Source organism: Daldinia loculata (genome assembly GCF_022478755.1).
Source record: "Daldinia loculata strain CBS 113971 unplaced genomic scaffold F4817scaffold_23, whole genome shotgun sequence".
NCBI lineage: Eukaryota > Fungi > Ascomycota > Sordariomycetes > Xylariales > Hypoxylaceae > Daldinia > Daldinia loculata.
This window is the reverse complement of record NW_026054877.1, coordinates 73929-98149: the sequence shown is the minus strand read 5'-3', so window position 1 is coordinate 98149 and position 24221 is coordinate 73929. Positions and strand designations below refer to the sequence as shown.

The following is a 24221-nucleotide window of genomic DNA, read 5'->3' as shown; positions in this document are numbered from 1 at the left end:
TTTTATATATATAAACGTTAAATAATACTGCAATATATTATAATTTATTTAATATTTTTAATTAAATATTACCTTAATTATTATAAACGGCGTAAGTAATAATAAACCTAAATAAAATAAAAATATAAATATATTAAAGTTAAATTTAACGTTATTAATAAATAATATATTAAAAAAATTTAAAATAATAAACATATTATTAAAAACTAATTATTTTTATATAACTATTAAATTTACCCTTTTATTTATTCTAAACTTATTACCGTTAATAACGTTATTTATAACAATAATATATACTAAAATGTTAAACTATTTTAATATTTTACTTAATAAATAATATTTATATACTAAAATTTAATAAGTTTTATTTAATATAAATAAATTAAATAATTAAATAAAAATATATAATAAACAAATAATTAATAAAATAGTAAAAATTAAATTATTTTAAAATTTTTTTTAATATAAACCAATTATTTAAATAATACATTTTAAAACAATATTTTAATAAATTAATAAACTTAAAAAAATATATTAAAAAAACTTCTTAAAACCTTTTAAAAAATATAATAATATTTAAAATTATTTCTATAAAATAATATTTAAAAAAGTAAAAAAAATACATTTTAAAAATTACTGTTAAATAAATATATAAAAAAAATTTTTTATAATAATATTAAATATTTTAAGTAATAAATCTTTAATTATATATAAATATATATATATAAATTTAATAAATATAAATATTTATAAAAATATAAAATAAAATTAATAGTTTAAAATAATTAATAAATTTTAAATAATAAAAAAATATACGTTTTAACGTTAATAAAGAAATTTTTTAAAACTTTTATAATAATAATAGTAAAATTTAATTTTAAATTAATATAATATAATATAATTAACGCCTTTATTAATATTAAATTAAAAAAAAATATATTTATAAAAATATTTTTAAATTATTAACGTTTAAGTTATATATTAAAATTATTAAAAGTATTATATAATTTTAAAAAAAATTTTTTACTTTAATAATAAAAACTTATAATAAAGTTAAAAGTTTTTGGTTTTAAACCAATATTTAAAAAATTATATATATTTATTAATAATAAGATATTATTATTTATTTACGTTAATAATATAATAATTGTATATTTAAAATTATATAAATTATATATAATTTACTTTATATAACAATTAAAATAATATTATTAATTTATAAAAAATAATAAATTATAATAATTTTTAAAAATTAAAATAATAAAAAATTGTAAAAAATAATTAATTTAATTAAATTAATTTATTTATATTAATAAAATAATTAACTTTATAAGATTTTTAATTTAAATATTTATAACGTTAATAATAAAAAAAAAATTATTATTGTATAATAAAATAACTTTAAAAAAAACTACGCGCTATTATTAGCAAAAAATAAGGTTTATTTTATACGTTGCGGTAATTATACGCTTTAATATTGTTTTTATAATTTTAAAATTATTAAAATTTAATAATAATTTTAACCTAAAATATTATAAAATTGTTAATTATATATTAAATTACTTTAAATATATATAATTATATGTATTATAATTAAAAGATAATAATTTTTTTAAAGTTATTAATAATATTTTATTTATTAATAATATTTTTAATTAAAAAAGTTTTTAAATATATATAATAAAATTATTTAATAATATAATAAATTAAAAAGTAAATAAATAAAATATAATAATAACGTTTATAATAAAAATTAAATTATTAACTTTATTATAAATAATTAAAAAAGTTATGTTTATTATATAATTAATTTAAAATTTTAAAATTAATTTAAATTAATTTATAATAATTATTAATTATAATAATAAATAAATAATTAAATTAATTAATAAAGATATTAAAAAATTAAAAATAAAACTAAAATATGTTAATATATATAATTATTAACTGTAATAAAAAGTTAAAAAAAATCATATATAAGTTAATTACGTAAAATTAAAAAATATAATTATAAATAAATTTATAAAAACCTTAATTAAGAAATTATATAAAAAATTTAAATATTAATTAAAATTAATAAATATTATAAAACGTTTAAAAATTAAAAAATTATAAAAATTAAATAAAAAAATAGTTTTAAAATAAAAAATATAAACAATTAACAATTAAAAGCCTAAAAATACGTTAAATAAAATAAAATCAAATTGTTAATAACTTAAAAATAAAGTTATTTTTAAAAATATAAGATTAAATTAACTTTACGGTTACATTTAAAAAGATATATTAAATTAATTAACTTTATTAAATAACTTAAAAACTCTGCATTTTATATAATTACATACGTTTTATACACTTTTACAATCTTTATAATATACAATTAAATCATTAATAATTATATTAATATTGCCTTAATCATCACCTAATTATATATATCGGCTGTTTGACAGATGTTTTAATAATATCAAGATTCTCATTACAATATACGTACGACTAAACTTGAATGGAGTGTTACACCTGACTGCCCAGCTGCCCTGAGTGATCCTAACTAAACCCGGTGTCTGATCTAGCTAAGATGGGTTTAGTCGACTTTAATTCTCCATGATGACAACCTTCTGCGGGTGAATGCTACGCTGTTCTTATTTGCCGGCTTGGAGTCTGAAAATAGTAACCTACGTCACGTAGGGTAAGGATGGATCTGTGTACTCAGCCACGAGATCGTCGAGATGCGTCGTGGCAGGGGTGAAGCTGTATTGTATTTACCTAATGACTACCTAAAGTATTTATCTAAGTCACCAGTCCGGTTTTCCCAAGTTCTTATATGAGTCCTTAATGGGTTTCCGCACGAGCCGACCTATCACTAAAAATAATGAGAATAATGTGGAAATTGGGAGAGACATTGTACATAGGGCGTATTTCATTCAGATCCAGGGAACTAGTGTTTTCCCAATACAACATCCTTTTAATTTAGAGTATCGGGAGTGTCGATAAGTGGTGCGCGAATATTCAAGTAAATACCCGAGTAGTTATTTTCCTAGCCTGTAGTAAACTGGTTGAAATAATATATCATTGATGATTTCCATGTAGAGGCATCATCATACAGTCTTCGTACCAATCCAGAGCGGAGTTGAAGTACAGGTGAGGAAATTTCCTTGCCGACTACACGTCGCTTGGACATAACCAACACCAATAGCATCAAACGACGATCTACAGCGTTGTTAGTGACATGATTTCTCGGAAAATGAATTTTTCACTTACGAGTCGCTACAGTTCCAATGCTGCTTAATAGCCAACACGTTTATTTGCCGGTCGAAGCTGAACGTTGCCGTCGTCGTGGAACTCTCCTCGGTATCCGACTCGCAAGACCCAGTCAGAGTATTATTCTGGCTTCCCGAAGTCGTACAGTTGAAAACATCCGTATTGGCCATATTTTTCAAGATGAAGGACGGACCAGTATCAGACGAGGGCGCGCTCGAGGACGGCGAGCCGGGAACTTGTTCGTAGCGACGTAGCCAGTTCTCGAGCTGCCACGATTGGTACCTCTCTGCGTTATCCGCGCAAGAATCTGCTGCTAAACGAGCCGGGCTTCCTGTAGTAGTAATATCCAAACCTTCACCCTTTAACATGCAGCTGGTGCCGTCCTCTTCGCTCGTCGTGCAATCTAGATCTAGATGGAAGGATCCTATAGCTAAGGCGTCGGATCTGTCCCCGTGATGTCAGTTTCGTTTTATGTCTGAAGACCGTAGCAAGTGTAGGACGATACTTACCCTTCTTTATCTGAGCAGGCAAACGTATGAGATATATACATTGTCCGATTATTCTTCCAGTCCAGGGCAAATGCGACGGCGGTATCTGAAGTCCTGCCGTTGCCAGCCCAGATACAATCGCTCCAAATGATATTCCCGTCTTCGTACCAACCTTCCCACGATTCGGGCCACTCTGCAACACACTCGAAAAAGGTGCCCATAGTGAGGTTTCCAGGCACTATGCTCACGGCTATCGTTGCGGCACCCTTCTTCCCAGGTTCTGCGCCATCATACCTTGCGGCACCCACATGCCACTGATACTCCGAGGACGCGTTCGTGCCGGTGCCGCATACTCTAGAAGCAACTACTCCGTGAGTAAGCGGCAGCGCCGCTACAAAAGCTAACACACCGTTTCGCATCTTGACTTTTTTTTTTTTCCTGGACTACTCGAAGCGTACTAAGGAATATAGATGGCGATTAAAACTTCTCTGCCGGCATGGTTGCTATGTAATAAAGGGGTGTCTATAGTTCAGTACGGGTGATGTTGTCTGGCTTTTAGTTATACCGGCTTGATTAAATGCCGGGACGTCTAGGCCGTTGCATTGCAATCTGGAAGAGTATGTGGAAGATTAATCCTATTTTGCCGTAGAAGGAGAAAGTCTCCAATCACCCATATATTAAGTACCTCTTATCTTGAACAGATTATAACATTGGGTGAAGATTCGAAAGTAAGCGAGTGTGCAGAAGTGGCGTACTTTATTATTATCTTTAATTCCAAAGATCATACAGCATCAGCATGATTTGAAATACCCCTTTATATCATCTTGAAGTTTCACTATCAGAAATCAAATATGTCCTGATACATGCCATCGATCGAAAACAGGGCTCTGCCAAGAGTAATGAGTGAGTGATAAGGGTTTGTTATGTGAGATACTCCCGGGTAAATTCGTTAGGATTGGCAATTTTCCTTAGCTCAATATACCTCGATATTGTTTTGGTTAGAAAACCAAGTCTGAGAATCGGTATCTCGGCATTGATTTGGAAAGAGGGTAAGTCTCTCGTATATAGGAATTAGGGTCCAGAATATATGCGCCTGCAATAGTCTGGCTTCGCTCCGTCTGAGGCTTTCCCATCGCCGCAACCCCTTTTTGTAGACTGGTTAGATAGTTCTGCCCAAGATGCAGTGGAAGACTTTAGCCCTGGCGCTTCTCGCGGGGGATGTTGCCGCCCAGCAGATGATACGCTTTGGTTGCTCCCAGCTTGTTATTGAGCGTCTAGACCCTCTCGTCAACCCCGGTACGTTGCCGTCGCCGCACGTCCATCAGATCGTGGGTGGGAACTCGTTCAACTCGAGCATGGACCCAGCAGTGCACGATCTCGTCAGAGACTCTACCTGTACTAGCTGTACGTTCTCCGAAGATTTCTCTAATTACTGGACGGCGGTTCTATACTTCAGGGCCCGCAATGGGACATATATGCGCGTACCACAATTTGCGAATGTAGGGCTCCGACAAGATGGCGGAATCACAGTTTACTATATCCCGCCTTACGATGGAAAGACGAAGGTGACGGCTTTCAAGCCGGGTTTCCGTATGCTCGTTGGAGACGCCGCGCTTCGCAAGGCCGATAGTATGCAGCGCCAGCTATGTCACCGCTGTTATACAACCGCGGATGGCGCCGGCCCCGCTGGAGACACGGGTGGCGCGCCGTGTACCGGTTCAGATACACAGAGTTTACCCCCTAAGCCCTGCGCTGGCGGTATTCGCACGACGATTACATTCCCTACCTGCTGGGACGGAAAGAATCTAGACAGCCCAGATCACAAGAGTCACGTTGCCTATCCCAGCGAGGGTTCCTTCGAATCGGTAGGCAACTGTCCGGAGAGTCACCCCGTCAGGCTACCGCAGTTGATGTACGAAGTTATGTGGGATGTAAGTACCAACTTCGCCATCTTGATATATCGGGTGACAGGCTGCGTTGAAGGACTATTGCTAATTCGTATATTTCATAGACAACACCTTTCAACGACCCGGAGCTATGGCCCGAGGATGGCTCGCAGCCATTCTTCTGGAGCACAAATGATGAGTGAGTCTTCCAAGAAATATTAGAACTTTGTCATGTACTAAATTGGCACGTACAGAACTGGATATTCGCAGCACGGCGATTACGTCTTCGGCTGGAAAGGCGATACCCTCCAACGTGCTCTTGATGCTCGATGCAACAACGCTGTCTGCAGTGAGCTCAAGGTTCAGACGTCGGAAGAGGCCCTAAAGTGCACCAAGGCTCAAACAGCAGTGGAGGATGTTGATGGATGTGAGTCATATTTACTACAGATGTGCGAACATAGCTAACATATTGCTAGGGCTGGAAAGTATCCCGGGTAGTTAGAGTAGCTTGTCTGGTTGTACCATGATCTCCCTCTACATTATTGTTTTAAGACGTCTTATTATATTGTACATGGAGTCTAATCCAGTCGCGATACTACTTACATCCAGTATCTTTATATAGAAGCATACTCAAATACGAATCGTATCCCCAATCAAATAAAGCGACGTGAATCTTCCTATTTTAGGTAGGTGGTCAAGCTGTGAGGAATTCCAGTGTTTGCCTATTACTATTAGTGCATGCTTCATGTATCTCAGGGGCTGTAGGTGAATAGGGGTATGGATGGTATAAGTCGCATGACGAGAAGCATTTAAAGTAGTCGGAACTAAGAGTCCACCAACTATTTAAAGTACCACATCATTGTATTAGTAAATTACCGGCAACGCTCGACAATTCCCAAGAGGTACTTGGTCCTGTAGATCCTGTAGCCATGCTGACCGCCTCAAGACTTGAATTAACTTTAATATGAACCAGATATTTGTACACTTTGGTCTTGTTCGTCCTATCGCCTAAACTGTCACGTCGCTATATACCTCTTGATATGGCTATGTTGATGTCAGCCATGTGGCATCATCTGGGGGGTTATGGTAGGGGCAATGTGCCCACTAGTCCCATCAAACCAGGAACTGCTGGAGACCAAGATTAGGTAGTCAGATATAACCACCAGCTGGACGAATGGTCGAAGAGTATCTATCCATGGTCTAAATTGTAGTGAATATCTCAGTCGCACAAGAATACCAACTTAGGTAAAACTATATTCGTCACGTAGTATACTATGCTACTCCACGTCAGGGCCATGTCAAGGTAGGCGAACATGCTTATATTGTTCGCCTCTGATTCCTATATTTAGGGTTGATTCTGCTCTGGCACACTTCAGCACTGTTCATATAAATGGTTAGTATAAATCATTTACCTCCATGTTAGAATCGAATCTCTCGTTTCTACCTGCTCTAGCTGGCTGATTGCGATTAGATATCATATCGTCATATATAATATCGTCATAAAAATGATTGCAAATTGGTCTATCCTCCAGGTATTGCTGGCCTCGACTTGCCTATTGTCAACCGGGTTGGGAGAAGCCCAAGTCAACAGAATCGCATGGCTGGATAACGTCAAGACACACGATCCGACCTCTTCAAAACCAGTGGCCGCCCATGTTGCCTCGCATGAAGCCGAACATATTGTTCTCGTCGAAGATAGGTAGGTTATACTCCTTCTAATATCGTCGTCGCTAGACCCAACTATTAACATGCAATTCAGCGCCGAATCACAGGTTAACGTTTGGGTCTTGTCCGGGGTAGAAAAGAGAGAACCAAGGAGGAAGTCTAATAATAATCACTCCGGCAATGACACGCGAACTGACGATTCGGGTGTTGGGAAAATTGATATCTCTGTACCGCTATCCATCGGTGCGAGTCTTATGATTATAGTAGATGTATTCTTTTAACTTTTAATACTAGAGTATACTTCTTTAATAAAGCCCTGATGCGCTCGACACGCTTGTGTTAAGCCCTAAAACTAGGTACATTACCTAACAGCCTTACAGGGAGTTACAGGGATATATCCTACAGGGGGTATATGCTACTGACGTAACTAACATTATGTAATGCGCCAGGGGTTGAGAGTGGACACCCAATTACATAAATCTCGAGACGATAAAAAAAAAGGCGACTGGCCCTTCACTTACATCACCAAATCACTAACCTCACTTACATATAACTGGAAGCTTACGATAACTTACATACCTCCTATGGATGAATGCTAGGAGTCCGCATTATAAGATTTCTCATTTAGAACGACCTTAGAACTGTCTGCCCTATTAACATTCCACACATCTCACATGTTTAATTTCCGTGGTAATGCGCGGTACACCTTCAATCCCCGCTCTATCTTCTATCGACCGCCCACTACCGCCCTAGCGAGGCGCACGCTCGCCTCAAAATCTCTCGACAGGTCAGCAGTAATACCATCAGGCCCTCTCGCTGAGGAGCTCGCTGCTACGGAGCTATGGATACCAAAGAGCCTGCGAGGGAAACATGACAAGGCCTCGCGATCCCAGCCAAATGGTGACAAGACCAGGGTTAACATCGTCAGCGAAAAGTTATGCGACAATATCATCTCATACGTCGGAAAGTCCCTTAAGCGACATAGAGGATGCGACCTTATCGATATATACCCCGGCGCCGGGCTTTGGAGCCGAAAGCTACACGAGTTTCTCGAGCCGCGCTCTCACATCCTGATGGAACCCGATGAAGAATTATACAAACCCTTTCTCAAACCTCTCCTCGACCGGCCCAACACTACGCTCGTTCCGGCGTCCGGGCTCGTCTGGCGGGAGCTCAACTCTATCCTAACCCCAGAATACCTACCGCACCAAACCATACCTGACGCGGCTAAGTTGAGTCGACGCAACGATACTCTGCTAGTCACTGCAAATATTGCTTTCCACCCTCAGAGACGCTTTCTCTCCTTCGCGTCCATGGCGCATTTGGTTCTCTACCAGTTTATCGAAGCTATCCGAACTAGCGGCCTATTTCAACGCTACGGGCTCGTCCGCATGCTAATATGGACTCGGCACGACGACAAGTACGGAATGCTCCCTAAGGTGATGCAGAAGCGGAAGAAGCTGGCGTTAGATACCGAGCTCTGCTGCGAATGGGTGCACGAGGTGTGCGGTCGCGAAGGTCCCGATAATTCTTGGTACGTCCGCGATAGCATCATAGACGAGAGTAGTAACTTTGCCACCTGGAAGAGGATGCAAGCTGCCAAGATTCAGATACCTGAGGGGAGGTCTTCCGAAGGTCTGAAGGAGGCTCGACTAAATGCGAGGTCAAAGAAAAATATCGCACCCGGAAAAAAGCCCCCCGTATTTAAGAGACCATACAAGGATGTATTGGATAAGCTCGAGACAGCACATATGGAAGAAATATTTACTCGAAACTCGGATAATTACAAGAGCATGCGGAGCTATCAGTGGAGGGCCAACTGGGAGGAAAGAAAGCACCAGCGCATGTTTGAACTAATAAAGAGCTACGATGCTATCAATACTCTCTACAAGTCGGGCAAGGCGGCGCCCGGGGAAATCGAAGCCCTTGAAAGGGAATTACAGGCCAACCTGGAGGACAATCCCAAGGGGTTTATTAGTGAATTCGTCACCTACAAGGACAATCTCCACTATTATAGGCAAGACCCGCCCCTGCTCCATTGGGATCGCAGACCATACGAACCGATGGTTATAGAGCCCGAAGAATTCTTCCCGAATATTGAATGCAGCTTGCTAGATATCCAACCGAAAAGGGTCCATCCGTTACTCCGCCAGACCGGCCCAGCTTCGAATAGGGCGGGTGATAACTTCGAACTAATTTTAAGCTCGCTGTTGAGCCACGGCACCATTCCCATCAGCCAAGCTTTGGATGCCCTCATGCCAGGGGCCGCCGATTACATCATACCCCGTTGGAGGAGCGCTAGAGACTTGAAACACGGCGGAGTGGCTACTAAGATAAAAGCTACAGAGCTGACACCGAGGTTACTGAATGCGCGGCAGTGGGAAGAACTTATAGAGCTCTGGATGGAGTGGCCTTTCCGCCCCGAGTTTCACGAACTCATCGCTCGCACCCACGACGAGTTAGCCATAGAAGATAACCTTATGAGTTCCGACTGATTCCAACGAGAGATGACGTTTCACAATCTAGGCTCCCTGCGGTAAGTGATGGAATTATCGTACGGCGAGACCAAATAATGTATGATTGTAAGAATCTAGAGGCGTTAATACGTGTTGACAAGATGGGTTACGGCCAACTTCTCTGCGCCGCCTGGCCATATTATATTTTACTATGATTCGAAGACCCGCAATACGTGCGCAATCATAATTGGTGTCTGGGGGCTTCTAGGCTGACCTTGGGTTGACAAGCTTGCTGGTTCTATATACATATTTGCATACCTGGTAAGGTATTCGTATTCTGAGCGAGATCATGACATTATGGCGAGATGACGGAGCAGAAGAGAACGTGACCCTCATAATATGCGTTTATCTATTTCGTATGGGCTTTACAGCTCTATACAATTGGGATTGTAATAATGCGAGCTCAATTATTGATACTAGATGCGTAAGGTAGCCACTGAAAGCGTAGTGCGTTTTCATATGACAATCCGAAGTAATGTCACGGACAGGTGCCGTTCAAACATAGGTACCTATTTATCTTGTCCGACATCTCGCTCATTGCAAACGAGCGGTGTTATATTCCAAGTCCTAAAGCTTTAATTTTACCAAGTAACAGCCAAGCCGTTTCCGTGCCGTTCTAGTTTCATAAATGCCGTTGTCGAAAGGACGCGACGGGATGTTTGGCGAGGTGCTGCTATAGGGTTCATAAACCACCTGAGATATAATTCCAGAGCCCTTCTTTTCAACGCGAAAAAATAATACAGAGTCGCCCCTTTTCTTACTTTTACGAACTAGCACCCTAGAGCTACCCGAAGCAAAATAAGCCCACTCAACAAGCTGACGATGTCGGCTTGGCTTTGTATAACCCTAGTCTAAGTCGTTGCGATACGATATCTCATCGTAAAATGGGTTAATAAGAGGTCCTGTTTGCCTTAGCAGGCTAGATGGTGTCGGCGAGGTTACTATTTATCTAGTTTCTTTCTTAACGTTGTTTATAGCATTTTGCTCATAAGTAGTTAAAGTCGGCACTTCTATCACACAGACATAATTACGAGCTTTGCAACGTATACCACATTCATCTTACACCTAACTTAACACCAATTAGATAAATACGCTCAATGCAGGTTTATATATGTAGTATATATATGCGAGCGGAATGTTACCTTTACCCCAAGCTGCTAAGAATACTTCACAATTAACTAGGTACATTAAAAGCAGACTCTTATTAGGTAATTTATCGGTACGACACCGCCAATGACAAGATATAATTCGGACTTGGTTAATTTATAATACCCCAGGGAACGTCGCGTTTTTATATATAGAATTATACCCAGGTAAATCGAAACTCTATCTTGATGAATAACGAGCCGTTCTATCGAGTTTCTGGAACATTGATGCTGTCTGTTACTTGGAAGATTAGAATTGGGGTGCATCTGAAATTGAGGTTAGCGCGGGGTTAGCTCGGCGCTAGTTCTATCGAAGAACGTTAAGCTTGGGAGGCACATAAGGTACATGTATGTACTTAACCTTATGTAACCTTTTGTCTGGGGTAGTATGTACATGTACTTCAGGTCTATTATATCTCTCCTCCTCCTATATGTCTGTGAACATGAAGACGAAAGGAGATCGAGCTCCGTGAGAAGTGATCTCCAATGATCGGCTCGGTCCCGTGATAATAAGGTGTTGCAGGCAAGTTGGATTAACGGAAATATGGGGACTTAGGAATGTTGCACGTTTTTTACTAGTAATATGGTGTTGGCCCCTGTTTATGTTTGCTATTAGGTGAGCGCGCGGAGCTGTGCCGCTTTCAGCTATTATGGTAGAGATTAGAAGAACCACATATGCGTGCGATGCGCCAAGGGGGCTTCTGAGATAAGATGAAGAATAATTATAAGTTTGCGCCGTTACAGATTGATATATATCTGTATATGTGTTTATATGAAAATATATATAGGTTAAGTACTTGACTTATGTTATATCCAATGTATAAGGACACGTAGGTACTTAACCTATTATTATCTTCCCGGGATTATTATAATATATACGTATTTGTGACGCTACAGATTTCGGTCACCCGCCCGGCATATCTGTAAAGACATCATTTATCTGTAAGGCCCGGGGAGCTGGTATTCAATTTTACTGCGTTCCTTAGCCCCACGGTCCGTAACATGTACAGTACGGTAAGACCCGTATTGTGCGACATACACACTATGTACAGTACATATCTAACTGTAGGTATCGTACTTTGTACCAATGTGGGTGAGCTTACATGCAGTATCGAACGTACTAACCCACCTTTGCCTAGAAGCGTCTTCGCTCGCGAGTTTATCAAATTTCCCCCAATAAGCCAGCTCATCTGAACCCATGGACAAAGTCTTTTTTATTATTTTACTTTTTCACAAACTTAACAAACTTAGCAAACTTTACGAAACTTTGTTCCAACTGTTTCACCGTCCAATGTTCAACGACAAGCCAAAGCGCAATTTGTACCTGTCAATGAGATACATGTAGTCAAGTTACATGGTTAGTAAAACCTGTCACCCAGATCTACCCACTGAATTACACCACTCCGCCTCAATAATTGTATCATATTGTCTCCTCATAATATTTTCCCTCGAGTCCTGCTATCTCTCCTACATATTCAAGGATTGAATCCGTCTACTCCTAGTTTATTCTCGTCTGTCTTTTACGTCTACTATCTTTTTTTTTTCTTGGCCTTTCCTTGTAAACATTTCACATCCAATCGTTTGTTGCCAAAACAAAGTTTTGATATCGTTCTACCGATTCTTCCTTCTATCGTTGCCGACACATTTGACTTTTAAGCCAGACCGGGAGCCTCCCCATTTTACTCTACTCGAACCGTGCCACCATATTCGAGCGCGCTACGAAACGTTTCATCTCATCTTCGAAGCAGTGTCGACGTACCGGCGCCGTCTTTAGGGCGGCCGACGTCTCTCCCTTGCCATGCGCTCGCCTGCTTTTCCCCCGAGGAGGCCCTCTCACCTCGTCCGATATATTTTCCCGGCCGTGCTCCTGCTCGGTATCTTCTACTACCTCTCTAATAAGCCCCAAGAGTCTCAAACATCTAATACCTATTTAACTTCCGATCGCGACTCCTTTAAATCCTCATCATCATCTTCCCCCGCTTACAACCATGGGACACCTGACGTTGTTGATCAACCCGCCAAGAATCCGTCTACCGATCAGAAACCTGTCCACGGAGATCTAGACGACGGAAATCAAGACGACGAAGACAAGCCAGTACACGAATCGAAACCTGTCCAACCCGTCCAACCTGTCCAACCCGCCCCGCCGAAACCCCCTACGGACCACCCTATCGACCAGCTAATCAAGGTTGCTGATAAAGATTTCGAAGACCTGCTAGCTAAGGAGTCGAACACGCTGGCCGAAGCTGCCCAAGCTTATCGTAAACGTCGCGGGCGGCATCCGCCTCCAGGTTTCGATAAGTGGTACGAGTTCGCGAAGGAGAATGATGCAGTCATAGTCGAAGATTTCTTTGATCAGATTTATCACGACCTAAATCCATTTTGGGGGCTAGAACCTTCCAGCATTCGCGATGAGGCGGCGGGCTACGAGATGGTTATTAGCATACGCAACGGCAATGCGAGTGCCGAGAGCGATTGGTTTTGGACTCAGATCTGGTTAGATATGATTCAGACTATCGAGCACTTGCTACCTGATATGGATATCGCTCTAAACGCAATGGACGAGCCGCGACTTGTAGTACCGTGGGAGGATATCAATGCCTACATGAAGAAGGAAAAGCAGAGCCGAATTTTGAATCCCGCTAAAAGCATCGTCAACGAGTTCCAGAAGTTGCCACCCCCAGTTAAACACGAGGACAAGTCCATTCATACTGTCGATAAGGACTGGGAAGACACAAGTAGGACCAACCATTCATTGTCACCCCAGGGTAGACATGGTGAATATTCCGAATGTATATGCTAACAGTTTGTAGACCCGTACTGGTTAATCGCTCGCCGAGGTTGTCCTCCCGACAGCCCTGCCCGCAAACAGCCCGCCCTTAGTTCGTTCGACGGTAAACCCAGCTTCTCCCCGGAGTGGGCAACACCCCATCAATACCAAGGATATGTGGCCAACTCGACGCTCTCGTCCGAATTTTGCCATCAGCCCGATCTACAAGGACTTGAAGGTATCTTCATACGGCCCTTAACAACGTCTGCGACCAAGGTTCTCTTCCCGATGTTTGGAGGAAGCAAGCTGGCCACTAACAACGAGATCCTTCTTCCGGCTCCCATGTATTGGAACGAGGAAGAAAGGTTTACCGGAGGAGATGACCATGGGCCGTCGTGGGATAGCAAGATCGGCCCTCTCATCTGGCGCGGCGTGGCTACCGGGGGCCGCAACACTGAATCGAACTGGAAGGGCTTTCAGCGGCATCGATTCGTCTCGATGAACAACGGAACCAAACTCCAGCGCGCCGAGGAGGATATCGAGGCGCCAATCAATTTTGAACTGCCTAGCACGACCTACAATCTAGCGGCGCAAAAGGAGAGGCGGCTGGGTGCGTGGGTATCGCAGTGGTCTGATGTTGGCTTCACCGACCTGTTCTGCGATCCTGACATAGAACCCGAGCAGAAAGACGGGCACTGTATATATACTGACGAGCACTACGAAACGGTACTCGGCCAGAAGCTAGCGATTCAGTTTTACTACAAGTATCTTCCCGACATTGATGGCAACTCATTCTCGGGGCGTTACCTAGGCTTCCTACGAAGTACGAGTTTGCCCATAAAGAGCACGCTCTGGCGCGAGTGGCACGACAGCCGCCTAGTGGCCTGGAAGCACTTCGTGCCGATGGATAACCGATTCAGCGATTACTATGGTATCATGGAATATTTCCTCGGCTACAACGACGGCGTTCCTGGACACGACGAAGTAGCCGAGAAGATCGCGACGGACGGAAAGGCCTGGGCCGAAAAGGTGCTCAGGAAAGAAGATATGCAGATCTACGTGCTGCGGTTGCTGTTGGAGTACGCGCGAATCGCGGACGACCGAAGAGAAATCATGGGCTGGGTTGACGATTTGCGGTCGTGAAGGGGAGATACGAAGGACGAAAGTAACTAATCATGACACATACCCTTTAGATGACGAGCTTTAGTGTATAACATCGTCGATATACCAATACGAGGACGGCGTTAGGGTGGGTTAAGGCATTGAAATGTTGGCATGCCAGCATGGAGCAGATGAGCTCGAGCATATGGCCAATTGGTCTGGGTAACTGGCGTTGGATGGTGTATATAAAGATGAACATGGAAGTCTCTAGGTGGCTACCTGCGGTAGCGAAATTAGGAAAGTACTACAATATTTTATTTTATCTTCGATTACTCGGTCCATAGCTTGGATGATTGAGAGTATTTTTGTTTTGCATTCACGTAGACTTAGTATAACATTGGAGAGCTTGATATGATGGGCTCCGTTTACCCCTGGACAATGGCAACGGGATCTCCCGCTTGGAACGACTATAATAATCTTAGACTAATGCATGCACTTGGAACGATGGCATCTTAGCGGTGCTAAAACTTGTATATTCACTTTTATAGTCAGGGGTCTTCTTGTTATATGATATATTTACTTCGTATAGTTGGGATATAGGTGCATGTGAATATACCTAGGTAGTTATGTTATAAGTATGACGTAGCGGCAATGTTCTACAACTTTACGACAATTACATAAAATACCTACCAATTTTGGTAATCAGGACTTTGTGCAAGTTTAGAGCAACATAGCAATGGTAAGACAAATGATGTCTCTCCGATGATCCTTCTATGCCATTTTATCCGATCAAACCGAGACAATGCAAAACAAGAAAAAAAAATTTGGTAGCCCTTTCGGGGAAAATATATAGATCGAGATCGGCATGTTCCTTGAATTACGTACCTTGGCGTCTGGTGGACGTCATCACACATGTCAGACATACCGGACGCGGTGAGCTTTGTAAAAGAGTCGAAGCTACGGCGGTATAAAGCTGAGGATATCTTCTCGAGTATTCAATATTTGTCTCTCATATCTACTCAATACAACTACAAATATTTATTCTAAAGATTCTTAAATATCTATATTACTTACACCAAGTACTCAGCTTTTATCACATATTCAACAACAATGGATGCCCTCAAGAACTTCGCCAGCGGTAACTCGCAAAACACCGGCAACACCAATGCCCAACAGACTGGCGAGAAGAAGGATTTCGGAGATAAAAGTATGTTGTCCCATTTGCGCGCAAGTTATCTCTTTAAGTTAGATAGACGTCTAACATATTATTTTCCTAGTCGCCGGATTCATGAACAAGAAGCAGGGAGGTAAACTCTCCGACTCGCAACTGGAGAGCGGCACAGATAAGGCTCGCAATCTGTACGAGAAGGCGACTGGGTGCGTTAAGGCCATTCAACCCCCCAAATTTCTTCCCGGGAAACTAACATTTGTTGGCACGTAGAAACAAAATCAACTCTAAGATTTCCAACTAGGTGCGAACATTGCGCTGTCGAATTATGAGGGAGGATATGCACTTTGGATATAACAATTAATCAATCCTTCACATGGAAAAGCTACCAACAAATAGCTACAGAGGGTTATAACTGACATCTGAATTGTCCAGTAATTCGTCGCTCCTTAATCGAAGAAAGGGTATAGAGCAATGGGCTATTAGTTAACCTATCCAGGAAAGATGGGCATATCTCTCATATCTCTCATATTTAAATAAAATAAAAAGTTCAAACTCAACATCTGTACGCCGAGACGCCGGAAACTTTCGTCGTATAGCCAATCATCTTGCTCTAATAAATAATCAGACTCTACCCGTAAGTAGAGTTAGTCCATGAGACATAACACATAAACCCGTACGTTGAACCGTACATCTCGTAAAAAATTAAGCGTCATCGTAAAACACTTGTATTGCCATCACGATAATCCATAGTAAAAATATGCATCCGATCAGAGCGAAAGCAAAAACTGCTTGCCACGATTGGCCTTCCGACGAAGTGTTAGCAAATAACCAAGCAAAAATGGGTAGACATGCCGTAAATGAATGTTAGAAGGGATCAAACACGGGAATTGCTCACATATAGATCTTTGCTCTAGCCACGCCAATGTTCCTTGGTTATTTCCCGTCGGCGACGTGCTCCATACCAAAAGGTTACAATTCGAGCTGACGGAACCGACGGGGCCCCACAATTCAATACTGACGACGATGAGCCCTACCATCCAGAGCACGAAGAACATGAAGGAGCCGAGTATGACTATGGAAGGGAGGAGCCGTCGTTGGGCTATGAGCCATAGCAGCGTAGCGATGTAGACGATTGTTAATGCTGAGACGGTGATAAAATAAGGAAAGTACCTGCGTGAGAACAGACTTGGGTTAGAAAACAATACACCCCATTGCAATTAAGAGGGCGAGTAGTATAAGATCTGCTCACCAGGGAACATAGAGTTCCAGCTGTTGTTGGACGCCGATAAAGGTAGCGAAGATGCCAATGATGCAGCACGACGCGGCCAGCATTATGAGCATCCACACGTTAAGTTGGATGGCGGGCCAGTGGTATCTATGAATACGGGCTATCCGGCGCTCGTAGACGACCGAGTCGGAGCCGGTTACTATTGATGCGGCCATTATAGATTTGGGGTTGCGTTTGCTTGCGTTTGCGCGTTTGACTCTAAGGAATACAAGTAATGCGAGGCTGGAGCTCTATCGAAGTCGAGTTCGTCTCCTCCCACGTCGAAGGCTTGTAATGCGGAGGTTAGTAATTCGCTCGTCCTAGTTTTTCTAAGGTAAAGTCGAATTGACGCTCTTCTCTAAGAGGACTCGAGATATTCGACCTAATAATAATAATATCCAACCGCGTTTTCGTCCTTCCCGGTCCCGTCCCGTCCCGCGTTTGTGTCTTCGATCGTTACAAGGAATAATATTTATTTATATCTCCTTAAGACGTCGTTTTTCCAAACAGGAATTGTGTTCGCGACGGCGGTTCTGACGGCAACAGCTCTAAGAGTCGAGGGACGTCGTCATATGGTTTAATTGCGATTGTAATTGTAATTGTATTAATTTCCCGAATCGCCTAACTCGCAGAAGCCTGACGAAGTAGAGCCACGGCGAACTGCCAGCTCAGAGCTGCTTCGCACGCGGTCGATCGATGTGCTAGAGGGCTGATTGGGTCGCCTTTTCTGAGCAAATGCAGGTGCCGGAGCCCCGCGAGACTGGGCGCATCCGCTTTCGATCGTGCGCTGTCAGACAGTCAGACAGGCTCGCGCAGAAAAGAACTACGTGGTACGGCCTCGAGTCGTTGTCGTCGTGTGAGGGATAGACTGTTGAATTGGGGCTAGGTACAGCTACACGGGCTAATATGAAATATTCGTAATAGTCAACAAGGCGCTGGGCGCTTTTTCTTTTTTTCTTCGGCAGCGCACCGAGACACCGAGCGGGATGAGCGGGACCTGTTGGCGTATCGTAGTGCAGGTACCTTAGTTTAGGTACTGATACCTATTTGGTTGAGAGGTATGTACTATTGAGACCAGGATAAAAGATCGGCAATGCTAGAGATTTGATATGAATAGTTGATAAATATTATAGTTACAATCATAGAAACATAGAGGTATAGCATGAAATTTGAAAGACTTGTTTGTTCAAGCAAGATTGAGGAGACAACAATTTAGCGCTTATAGATTTGCATTAGAAATAAGTAGGTAAATAACTAAATTCCACCTTACGTGACCCCGATGTGTGCGAGGTAATTACCTGTATGAGGAGCATTGTAACGCTCTTTCTCTTTAGCACCTATCAAATCGCAGAGGGGGAAAAATGTGATAAGAAACTGTGGTGGCTGGTAATTTGTAAGGCGCAAAACCGTGCTGTGATGTTATTCCTATAAAATACAAGATCATCTGCCAAGACCATGCTACCTAGGTACCTTAAAGTTGGGGACAACCCCTGTATATGTACCTATAGATGTACCATATAGATGTACTTCGTACTTATACAGGTATTAAGGCGTTGCCCGACCTCGCATGTTTTATTCTACATGTGATGATTCGATGCCTAACTTCACTTCAGCTACTTAAATCACCCATCGACCAATATACTTTTCAATGTTGGAGTTCATGCTTCATTTCGTCGTCTTTGCTAAGGCATGTTTCCCATTTCCTCTATGAGTAGACGCCGTCTAGTCTAGCTTAACCAATCCCCAGAACATGTGTTAACATATGTATCCCGTATATATACTAAACCGCCGCCGTGATGATCCCAGTATCATACCTAATGGACCGACATACTCATTTCTGCTGTGGTGTGAACAGACTCTAATCGCATTCGTGATTTTAATCAATTTATAGCAAAGATTCACCCAGAGCGCATCGTACCAGCGAACATCCTGCACGAACCGTTTCGTGAGCTCCCAGCTCGACTTCCGGTGCCAAACTCGGATTAACTTCAACGAGATCTACGGCGACGAGGCTTCCTGTTAGATGAACGCTCTCGCAGATGTAGTCTCCTTCGCGCAGCGTTAATCCTCCCCTGACTGGCGTTCCCGTGCTAGGTGCCCACATCGGATCGAGCGCGTCGACGTCGAAGGATAAGTGGATTGGCGTGTCTGCACCGATATGCGCAAGCGCCATCTCCACGACGCGACCGATACCATATCTATACCAAGGCGCAGCCGCATGTTAGCACGTTTCTATACAACATATAACTACGAAGGGGGAGGTCTATACCGATCTATATCAAACATGCTGAATGCCTTGATGCCGTTCTCGCGAAGGATCCGCTTCTCGCCCGGATCTACGTCTCGCAGTCCGATATATACGAGCTTCTTCACGCTGATGAGATGCTCAGGCTTTAGCCAGCCAAAGTACTCGGGTTTTTCTTCCTTGGCGAGGCCGGTGATGAAGCTCACGGGCATCCCGTGGACATTACCGGAATCGCTCGTCTCGGGTGTGTTAATGTCGGCATGTGCGTCTACCCAGATAACCGCGATCTCGCGGCCGAGCCGTTCCCGCGTGGCCTTAGCTGAACCGGCGATGGTGCCGATTGCGATAGAATGGTCGCCACCTAAGGTCAAAACCATCCTTCCTTCTTTGGCGTGTTCGTAGACTTGATCGCAGAGACGCTCAGTGACGCTGCTTACAGCCTTGGGGTTCTTCATATTCCGGAAAGGAGGGTCTTCTTTCGGGACAAGATCGGTGTACGAGTGTACAGTGTCGTGACCGTGTAGCTTATAGTTGAGCTCGTCTCGAAGCTGGCTAAGTAGTCCAGACTCGATCAGAGCCGAAGGAGCGGCGTCAACTCCAGGTTTACACTGCAAGTGAATAATAGCCATCTCGTAAGCTGCTGCGATATTCCGAGGGGATAGTTATAGCAATTGCGGTTCATCATACCTGTCCACCCGAGAAACCGACGGCTACGACGCCGAGGTCCTCAGGGTGGGAAAGAAACTTGGACTTGACCATGGAGGTGTTCATTGTTGGTAGCCTTGTTTCCTATATGGGTTTGAAGAAGGGAGCAGTGCTGGTGATATACAATCGAGTCGGGAGATGGTTATTATAACTAGTCCGCCGGTCTACAAATCTAAATTGTCTGTCTAATGGTAGCAATTGGAGAGTATGTTAGAGTGTACGTGTTAAAAGTGTAAGAGTCTTTATAAATACAAGAATCTCAAGCGAGGAATTGTTGGAAGCTTGAAAATTCGGTCCTACCCTCCCGATATCTCATAAATTTTCTGGCACATGACAGCGGTACTACTTGTTTCTTCCCACTACGCCTTCGTGTCCCTCTTCAGTGCATATACGTTCTAAGCTTTTAAAGGCTAAGTGTACCGAGCGGTGGGGGTTAAGATGGAAAGTACCGGCAACTACCTTGATAGGTATCGCATATTGGTGGCCTATGTACGGATTACAGGTAAGAACTGCGCCTATATGCACTGTAATCTAATCAATCCGGGTAGCCACATGGAGATATGCTCCTAGACCTACCTAAATAAGCCACTACAACGCCCTAAAACCTTAGGTGCATTATCCCATGTTTAGTACCGAGAATGCAGTACGTAAAATGGTAGAAATAATCCCCTACAATGGTAAAGATTCCAACCACCACCGGCATCGGCGTACAAGAAGAATACCAAATTCTATTAGGTCAATACTACCGTTTTCCCCTGTATTTTCCTCTATTAGAAGACCTCTTACGTACATAGATCCCCACGATGATCTTGCATTCTGCCTTGGCTGCTTGGTCGAGCAAAGCCGTTTCAACCCGGCGCTTTCCTTTTAACGGCTACAGCTTAGCCGACGTACCGTCAGCGATTCTCAACTCATGACACACATTTCCTCTCTCCCATGACCTCTTTCTTTAGTTTCTGTTATATTACTGCAATCCGATATCATCTTAAGTAATAGCGTCGACAAACCCTCAATCAACGTACCGTTTCCCTGTGTAAAAGATAGATCTAGATATTTCCCCGACAATCTAGATCCGGAAGCCCAGTAGTAGATACGATTACCGCCCACCTCATGTGGACGGTCCAATTTATTTCAGCCGTTCAATCGACACCACCTTATCGATGCCGTTCAATAAGTTGTTCTAGATAAGCCAATTCTGCTTCGGGGTGCGGGAAGGGGAAGGTCCTTAGGAAAGCTACTGTATCTTTATTTCCGTTGTCTCTCCAAAACGCAACCCACGCCTTGATTCTAAGCCTTGTTATACAGAAGTGAATTCTGAGGGGCATAAACCAACAGAGTCATTTTATCTACAGTATTAGGCGAATAGCCACAACACCGCCCTGCGTATTCTACTGGTGTATATGATTGCTCTAATACTTGGAATTAAAATTGAATATTTAATTAGTGGTGAGCTTGAAGAGGGTTTACCCGGGTTAAACTTAGACGTATGATGCTTAATATGCTCATTTTTACCCGCATAGACTTATACTTGACGTGTCAACAGCATACTCACAATGCCGTTTGGACACCGATCCAGTCTGCTATAGAACTTTACTTAGTCAATTCCTAAAGATTAGCTTTCAGATGGTAGGGTTATCTTTATATTAGTACAACTGCGCGAAAGTGTACTGGTTATATTTGAATTGCGTCTTTTCGATCAAAGGTAACAAAACAACACATGGCCAATGCTGAATTTAAGACACCAAATATTGTGTTAACGTCGATGAACTTATGACATTATACTCATAGTCGTAGGGTTTACCATTTTCGAAGTCTTGGCTATAGAGGTTACATCTATAGTAGCTAGAGAACTCTCTCACCAAGCAATATTTACCTAAGTATGATAGAGTATTTTATGAAGAACCGTAGAGACCTCTTGAAGAAATATAACTATTGTTGAAGGCACCCGAGTACGTTGACGCTATAATTGGCCCTTCGGAGTTCTGCCGTTGTCCTAATGCCTTTACACAATTTAGGTCTTATATATATCTCGTTATTGCCTAGCTAGATTATTTCGGCGTCAAGGCAGGGTTCTAAATAGATACCTATTAGGCCTGTCAAGAGTACCTTGACTGGGAATTTGTTTACTTGTAGGCGACTAAGATAGTTTGCTCTAGCCAGGATCTGCAGTTATTAGAATCAAGCTGACCTGAGACTGTCTGACGCCTGACGGTCTAAATTATTTAGCTCGCATTTCTTATCATTCCAATCAACAATGCTGAGAATCGGGTAAAGAACAATTCGGAGACGCAGCATCTAATTAATATTTGTGCTCTATCCGAGAAACGCTCTTACAAACGACGAATAAAGTATGGCATGGCATAGCAAGACAGGAACATCAAAGACTTCACAAATTCGGGGTGCATAATCTCCAGGTACCTAAGGTACATATATCCTAGCAGGTGCGCGGGAAGCAAGGATAAACACCTCAAACCTGAAACGATGCTACGTAGGTGGGGTAGATAGAGGTACCTAGATACCTAAGTACCTGCGCTTACCTCTGCGGGGGATCTATCAATTAGGTACCTAATTGGACATACAGGACGACGTCAGCTCCTGCTTGCTTATGTTTGTCTAAGACTGTCTGACTGTACCTTGAATAAGCGTCGTGATAATCATCGAATTCTTCATCAGTTCTTGTCTCTAAAATTTCGGTATCTCGTAGTTAGCAGGTAAGTATACAAAATTCTGGGTCACGAGTGTTTGCTTGTTGGAGGTTAGGTTCGGTTGCCGTATGCGCCGGCATCCGCGCGGTGCCATAGACTGACCCGTCGACTGCGCATCACCACGTCCTCCGTCCTCGCATCTCTAGTGGATATCCGTTCCCATACTAAAACATCATGTAAGTAACAGCTCTTCTAGCGGTTCTACATCCCAATAATTACCCGCAAAATCTAATACGTATCACGGACCTTAGGATCGAGCCATCCGAAAGACTACGACGAGCAGTCCATAGCAACGACGCCTCCCTTGTTCGTCGCATTGTGAAATCTCACCTAGGTCTAATTCATAACCCAGACCATTCCGCAACCGGCCTCTCTAATTCGAGCCTCCACCTTGCCGCCAGCCTTGGCCACCTCCAGGTATGCAAGGTCTTAGTTGCTCTCGGTCACGAGCTTCCTACGCCGGCTTTGAACGATGACCATCAGACGGCCTTGATGCTAGCCGCCGCCGCGGGTCATACGGAAGTCGTCTTGTTTCTTGCCGAGAGCGATCCCACATCCATCCTCCGACGGGATATTCGAGGTAGGGATGCTATCATGGAGGCTAGCATGGGAGGTCATGATACGGTACTACAGATTCTTCTCACGTACGTGCCTGGAGGGGCGCAAAATGCCGTCCAGAATGCGGATCTCGACGGGAATACTGCTCTACATTTCGCCAGCAGCAACGGTAACCTCCTCGTTCTACGGACATTGCTTGCTGCAGGAGCCGACCCCGAGAAGAGAAATGTATGGAGTTGGACCGCCATCGCATACAGCGCAACCGTACAGGCTGAAGTCTACCTCAAAGGACTTGTCTCTGAGGTTGAGAAGCGAAGGCGGATTAAAAATGAGGTAGAGGAAGGGAGAAAGGGAGGCGCCGTCCGAATGGTCGAAGAAGAAATCAACGTGGTAAACTGAAGCTAATATTTGGTACGACTACCTACATATTGACGAAGTATCTACTCGCGCGGCCCGTCGGTACTATTCCTCACGATGTTCCACGATACTTATCTGGGGAACCGAGTTTCCCGCCTCTACAAGCGCTATGGAGCCGCCTTCCTCCACTGTTTATGTACGCATTTTGGGCGAGTTGGCAAACTTCTAATAAGTCCTAAGCTCGTGCTACCACCGGATCTGGTGTTCAAATTAAATTCCGACAAGGTCCGCGAAAATGGTGCTTGTGGCACGAAGATGATATCATTCAAACGACCTTGTCCCTAACGACCAACCCTCGCAGTGGTGTTGCGGTCATATCCCACGTCC

At 42.5% G+C, this 24221-nt stretch overlaps 9 protein-coding genes across 9 annotated transcripts; 6 read left to right on the top strand and 3 right to left on the bottom strand.

Moving 5' to 3' along the window:
* Positions 1-2702: 2702 nt before the first annotated feature.
* F4817DRAFT_365226 (uncharacterized protein) lies at positions 2703-4162 on the bottom strand (the record flags this gene model as incomplete). The annotated part of the gene is made up of 3 exons (XM_049306844.1): positions 2703-3204; positions 3256-3699; positions 3765-4162. 3 exons carry the CDS (start codon positions 4160-4162, stop codon positions 3093-3095), a joined length of 954 nt encoding a protein of 317 aa, XP_049159232.1. The 3' UTR covers positions 2703-3092.
* An 816-nt stretch (positions 4163-4978) lies between these two features.
* F4817DRAFT_358583 (uncharacterized protein) lies at positions 4979-6131 on the top strand (the record flags this gene model as incomplete). Its single annotated transcript, XM_049306049.1, has 4 exons — positions 4979-5674; positions 5755-5828; positions 5884-6056; positions 6106-6131. The coding sequence occupies 4 exons, from the start codon at positions 4979-4981 to the stop codon at positions 6129-6131; spliced, it is 969 nt and encodes a 322-aa protein (XP_049159231.1).
* Positions 6132-6388: 257 nt separating this feature from the next.
* On the top strand, positions 6389-7588 carry F4817DRAFT_100789 (uncharacterized protein). The gene is made up of 2 exons (XM_049297334.1): positions 6389-7328; positions 7389-7588. Exons 1-2 carry the CDS (start codon positions 7135-7137, stop codon positions 7573-7575), a joined length of 381 nt encoding a protein of 126 aa, XP_049159230.1. The 5' UTR covers positions 6389-7134; the 3' UTR covers positions 7576-7588.
* A 199-nt stretch (positions 7589-7787) lies between these two features.
* F4817DRAFT_100777 (S-adenosyl-L-methionine-dependent methyltransferase) lies at positions 7788-10050 on the top strand. Its single transcript, XM_049297333.1, has 2 exons — positions 7788-9830; positions 9912-10050. Exon 1 carries the CDS (start codon positions 7969-7971, stop codon positions 9787-9789), a length of 1821 nt encoding a protein of 606 aa, XP_049159229.1. The 5' UTR covers positions 7788-7968; the 3' UTR covers positions 9790-9830; positions 9912-10050.
* A 2401-nt stretch (positions 10051-12451) lies between these two features.
* Positions 12452-14891, top strand: F4817DRAFT_100745 (glycosyltransferase family 90 protein). Its single transcript, XM_049297332.1, has 2 exons — positions 12452-13693; positions 13769-14891. The coding sequence occupies exons 1-2, from the start codon at positions 12754-12756 to the stop codon at positions 14866-14868; spliced, it is 2040 nt and encodes a 679-aa protein (XP_049159228.1). The 5' UTR covers positions 12452-12753; the 3' UTR covers positions 14869-14891.
* A 952-nt stretch (positions 14892-15843) lies between these two features.
* On the top strand, positions 15844-16531 carry F4817DRAFT_100708 (uncharacterized protein). The gene is made up of 3 exons (XM_049297331.1): positions 15844-16033; positions 16104-16203; positions 16268-16531. The coding sequence occupies exons 1-3, from the start codon at positions 15937-15939 to the stop codon at positions 16296-16298; spliced, it is 228 nt and encodes a 75-aa protein (XP_049159227.1). The 5' UTR covers positions 15844-15936; the 3' UTR covers positions 16299-16531.
* Positions 16532-16699: 168 nt separating this feature from the next.
* Positions 16700-17440, bottom strand: F4817DRAFT_315671 (uncharacterized protein; the record flags this gene model as incomplete). The annotated part of the gene is made up of 3 exons (XM_049300571.1): positions 16700-16800; positions 16893-17167; positions 17247-17440. 3 exons carry the CDS (start codon positions 17438-17440, stop codon positions 16700-16702), a joined length of 570 nt encoding a protein of 189 aa, XP_049159226.1.
* Positions 17441-18672: 1232 nt separating this feature from the next.
* Positions 18673-20551, bottom strand: F4817DRAFT_336839 (arginase). Its single transcript, XM_049303217.1, has 3 exons — positions 20197-20551; positions 19534-20117; positions 18673-19462 (listed from the first exon to the last, which is right to left on the bottom strand). Exons 1-3 carry the CDS (start codon positions 20278-20280, stop codon positions 19150-19152), a joined length of 981 nt encoding a protein of 326 aa, XP_049159225.1. The 5' UTR covers positions 20281-20551; the 3' UTR covers positions 18673-19149.
* Positions 20552-22210: 1659 nt separating this feature from the next.
* F4817DRAFT_358579 (ankyrin) lies at positions 22211-23876 on the top strand (the record flags this gene model as incomplete). The annotated part of the gene is made up of 2 exons (XM_049306048.1): positions 22211-22245; positions 23171-23876. 2 exons carry the CDS (start codon positions 22211-22213, stop codon positions 23874-23876), a joined length of 741 nt encoding a protein of 246 aa, XP_049159224.1.
* Between the last annotated feature and the right edge of the window lie 345 nt (positions 23877-24221).

Coding starts and splice junctions, on each gene's coding strand:
- F4817DRAFT_100777 (XM_049297333.1), top strand. CDS start 7,969: ATGTTTAATTTCCGTGGTAATGCGCGGTACACCTTCAATCCCCGCTCT.
- F4817DRAFT_100708 (XM_049297331.1), top strand. CDS start 15,937: ATGGATGCCCTCAAGAACTTCGCCAGCGGTAACTCGCAAAACACCGGC. Junction 16,034..16,103: donor GAAGGATTTCGGAGATAAAA/GTATGTTGTCCC, acceptor TTATTTTCCTAG/TCGCCGGATTCATGAACAAG. Junction 16,204..16,267: donor CTGTACGAGAAGGCGACTGG/GTGCGTTAAGGC, acceptor GTTGGCACGTAG/AAACAAAATCAACTCTAAGA.
- F4817DRAFT_336839 (XM_049303217.1), bottom strand. CDS start 20,280: ATGAACACCTCCATGGTCAAGTCCAAGTTTCTTTCCCACCCTGAGGAC. Junction 20,118..20,196: donor TCGGTTTCTCGGGTGGACAG/GTATGATGAACC, acceptor ATTCACTTGCAG/TGTAAACCTGGAGTTGACGC. Junction 19,463..19,533: donor AGCATGTTTGATATAGATCG/GTATAGACCTCC, acceptor GCCTTGGTATAG/ATATGGTATCGGTCGCGTCG.
- F4817DRAFT_100745 (XM_049297332.1), top strand. CDS start 12,754: ATGCGCTCGCCTGCTTTTCCCCCGAGGAGGCCCTCTCACCTCGTCCGA. Junction 13,694..13,768: donor TAAGGACTGGGAAGACACAA/GTAGGACCAACC, acceptor AACAGTTTGTAG/ACCCGTACTGGTTAATCGCT.
- F4817DRAFT_100789 (XM_049297334.1), top strand. CDS start 7,135: ATGATTGCAAATTGGTCTATCCTCCAGGTATTGCTGGCCTCGACTTGC. Junction 7,329..7,388: donor ATTGTTCTCGTCGAAGATAG/GTAGGTTATACT, acceptor CATGCAATTCAG/CGCCGAATCACAGGTTAACG.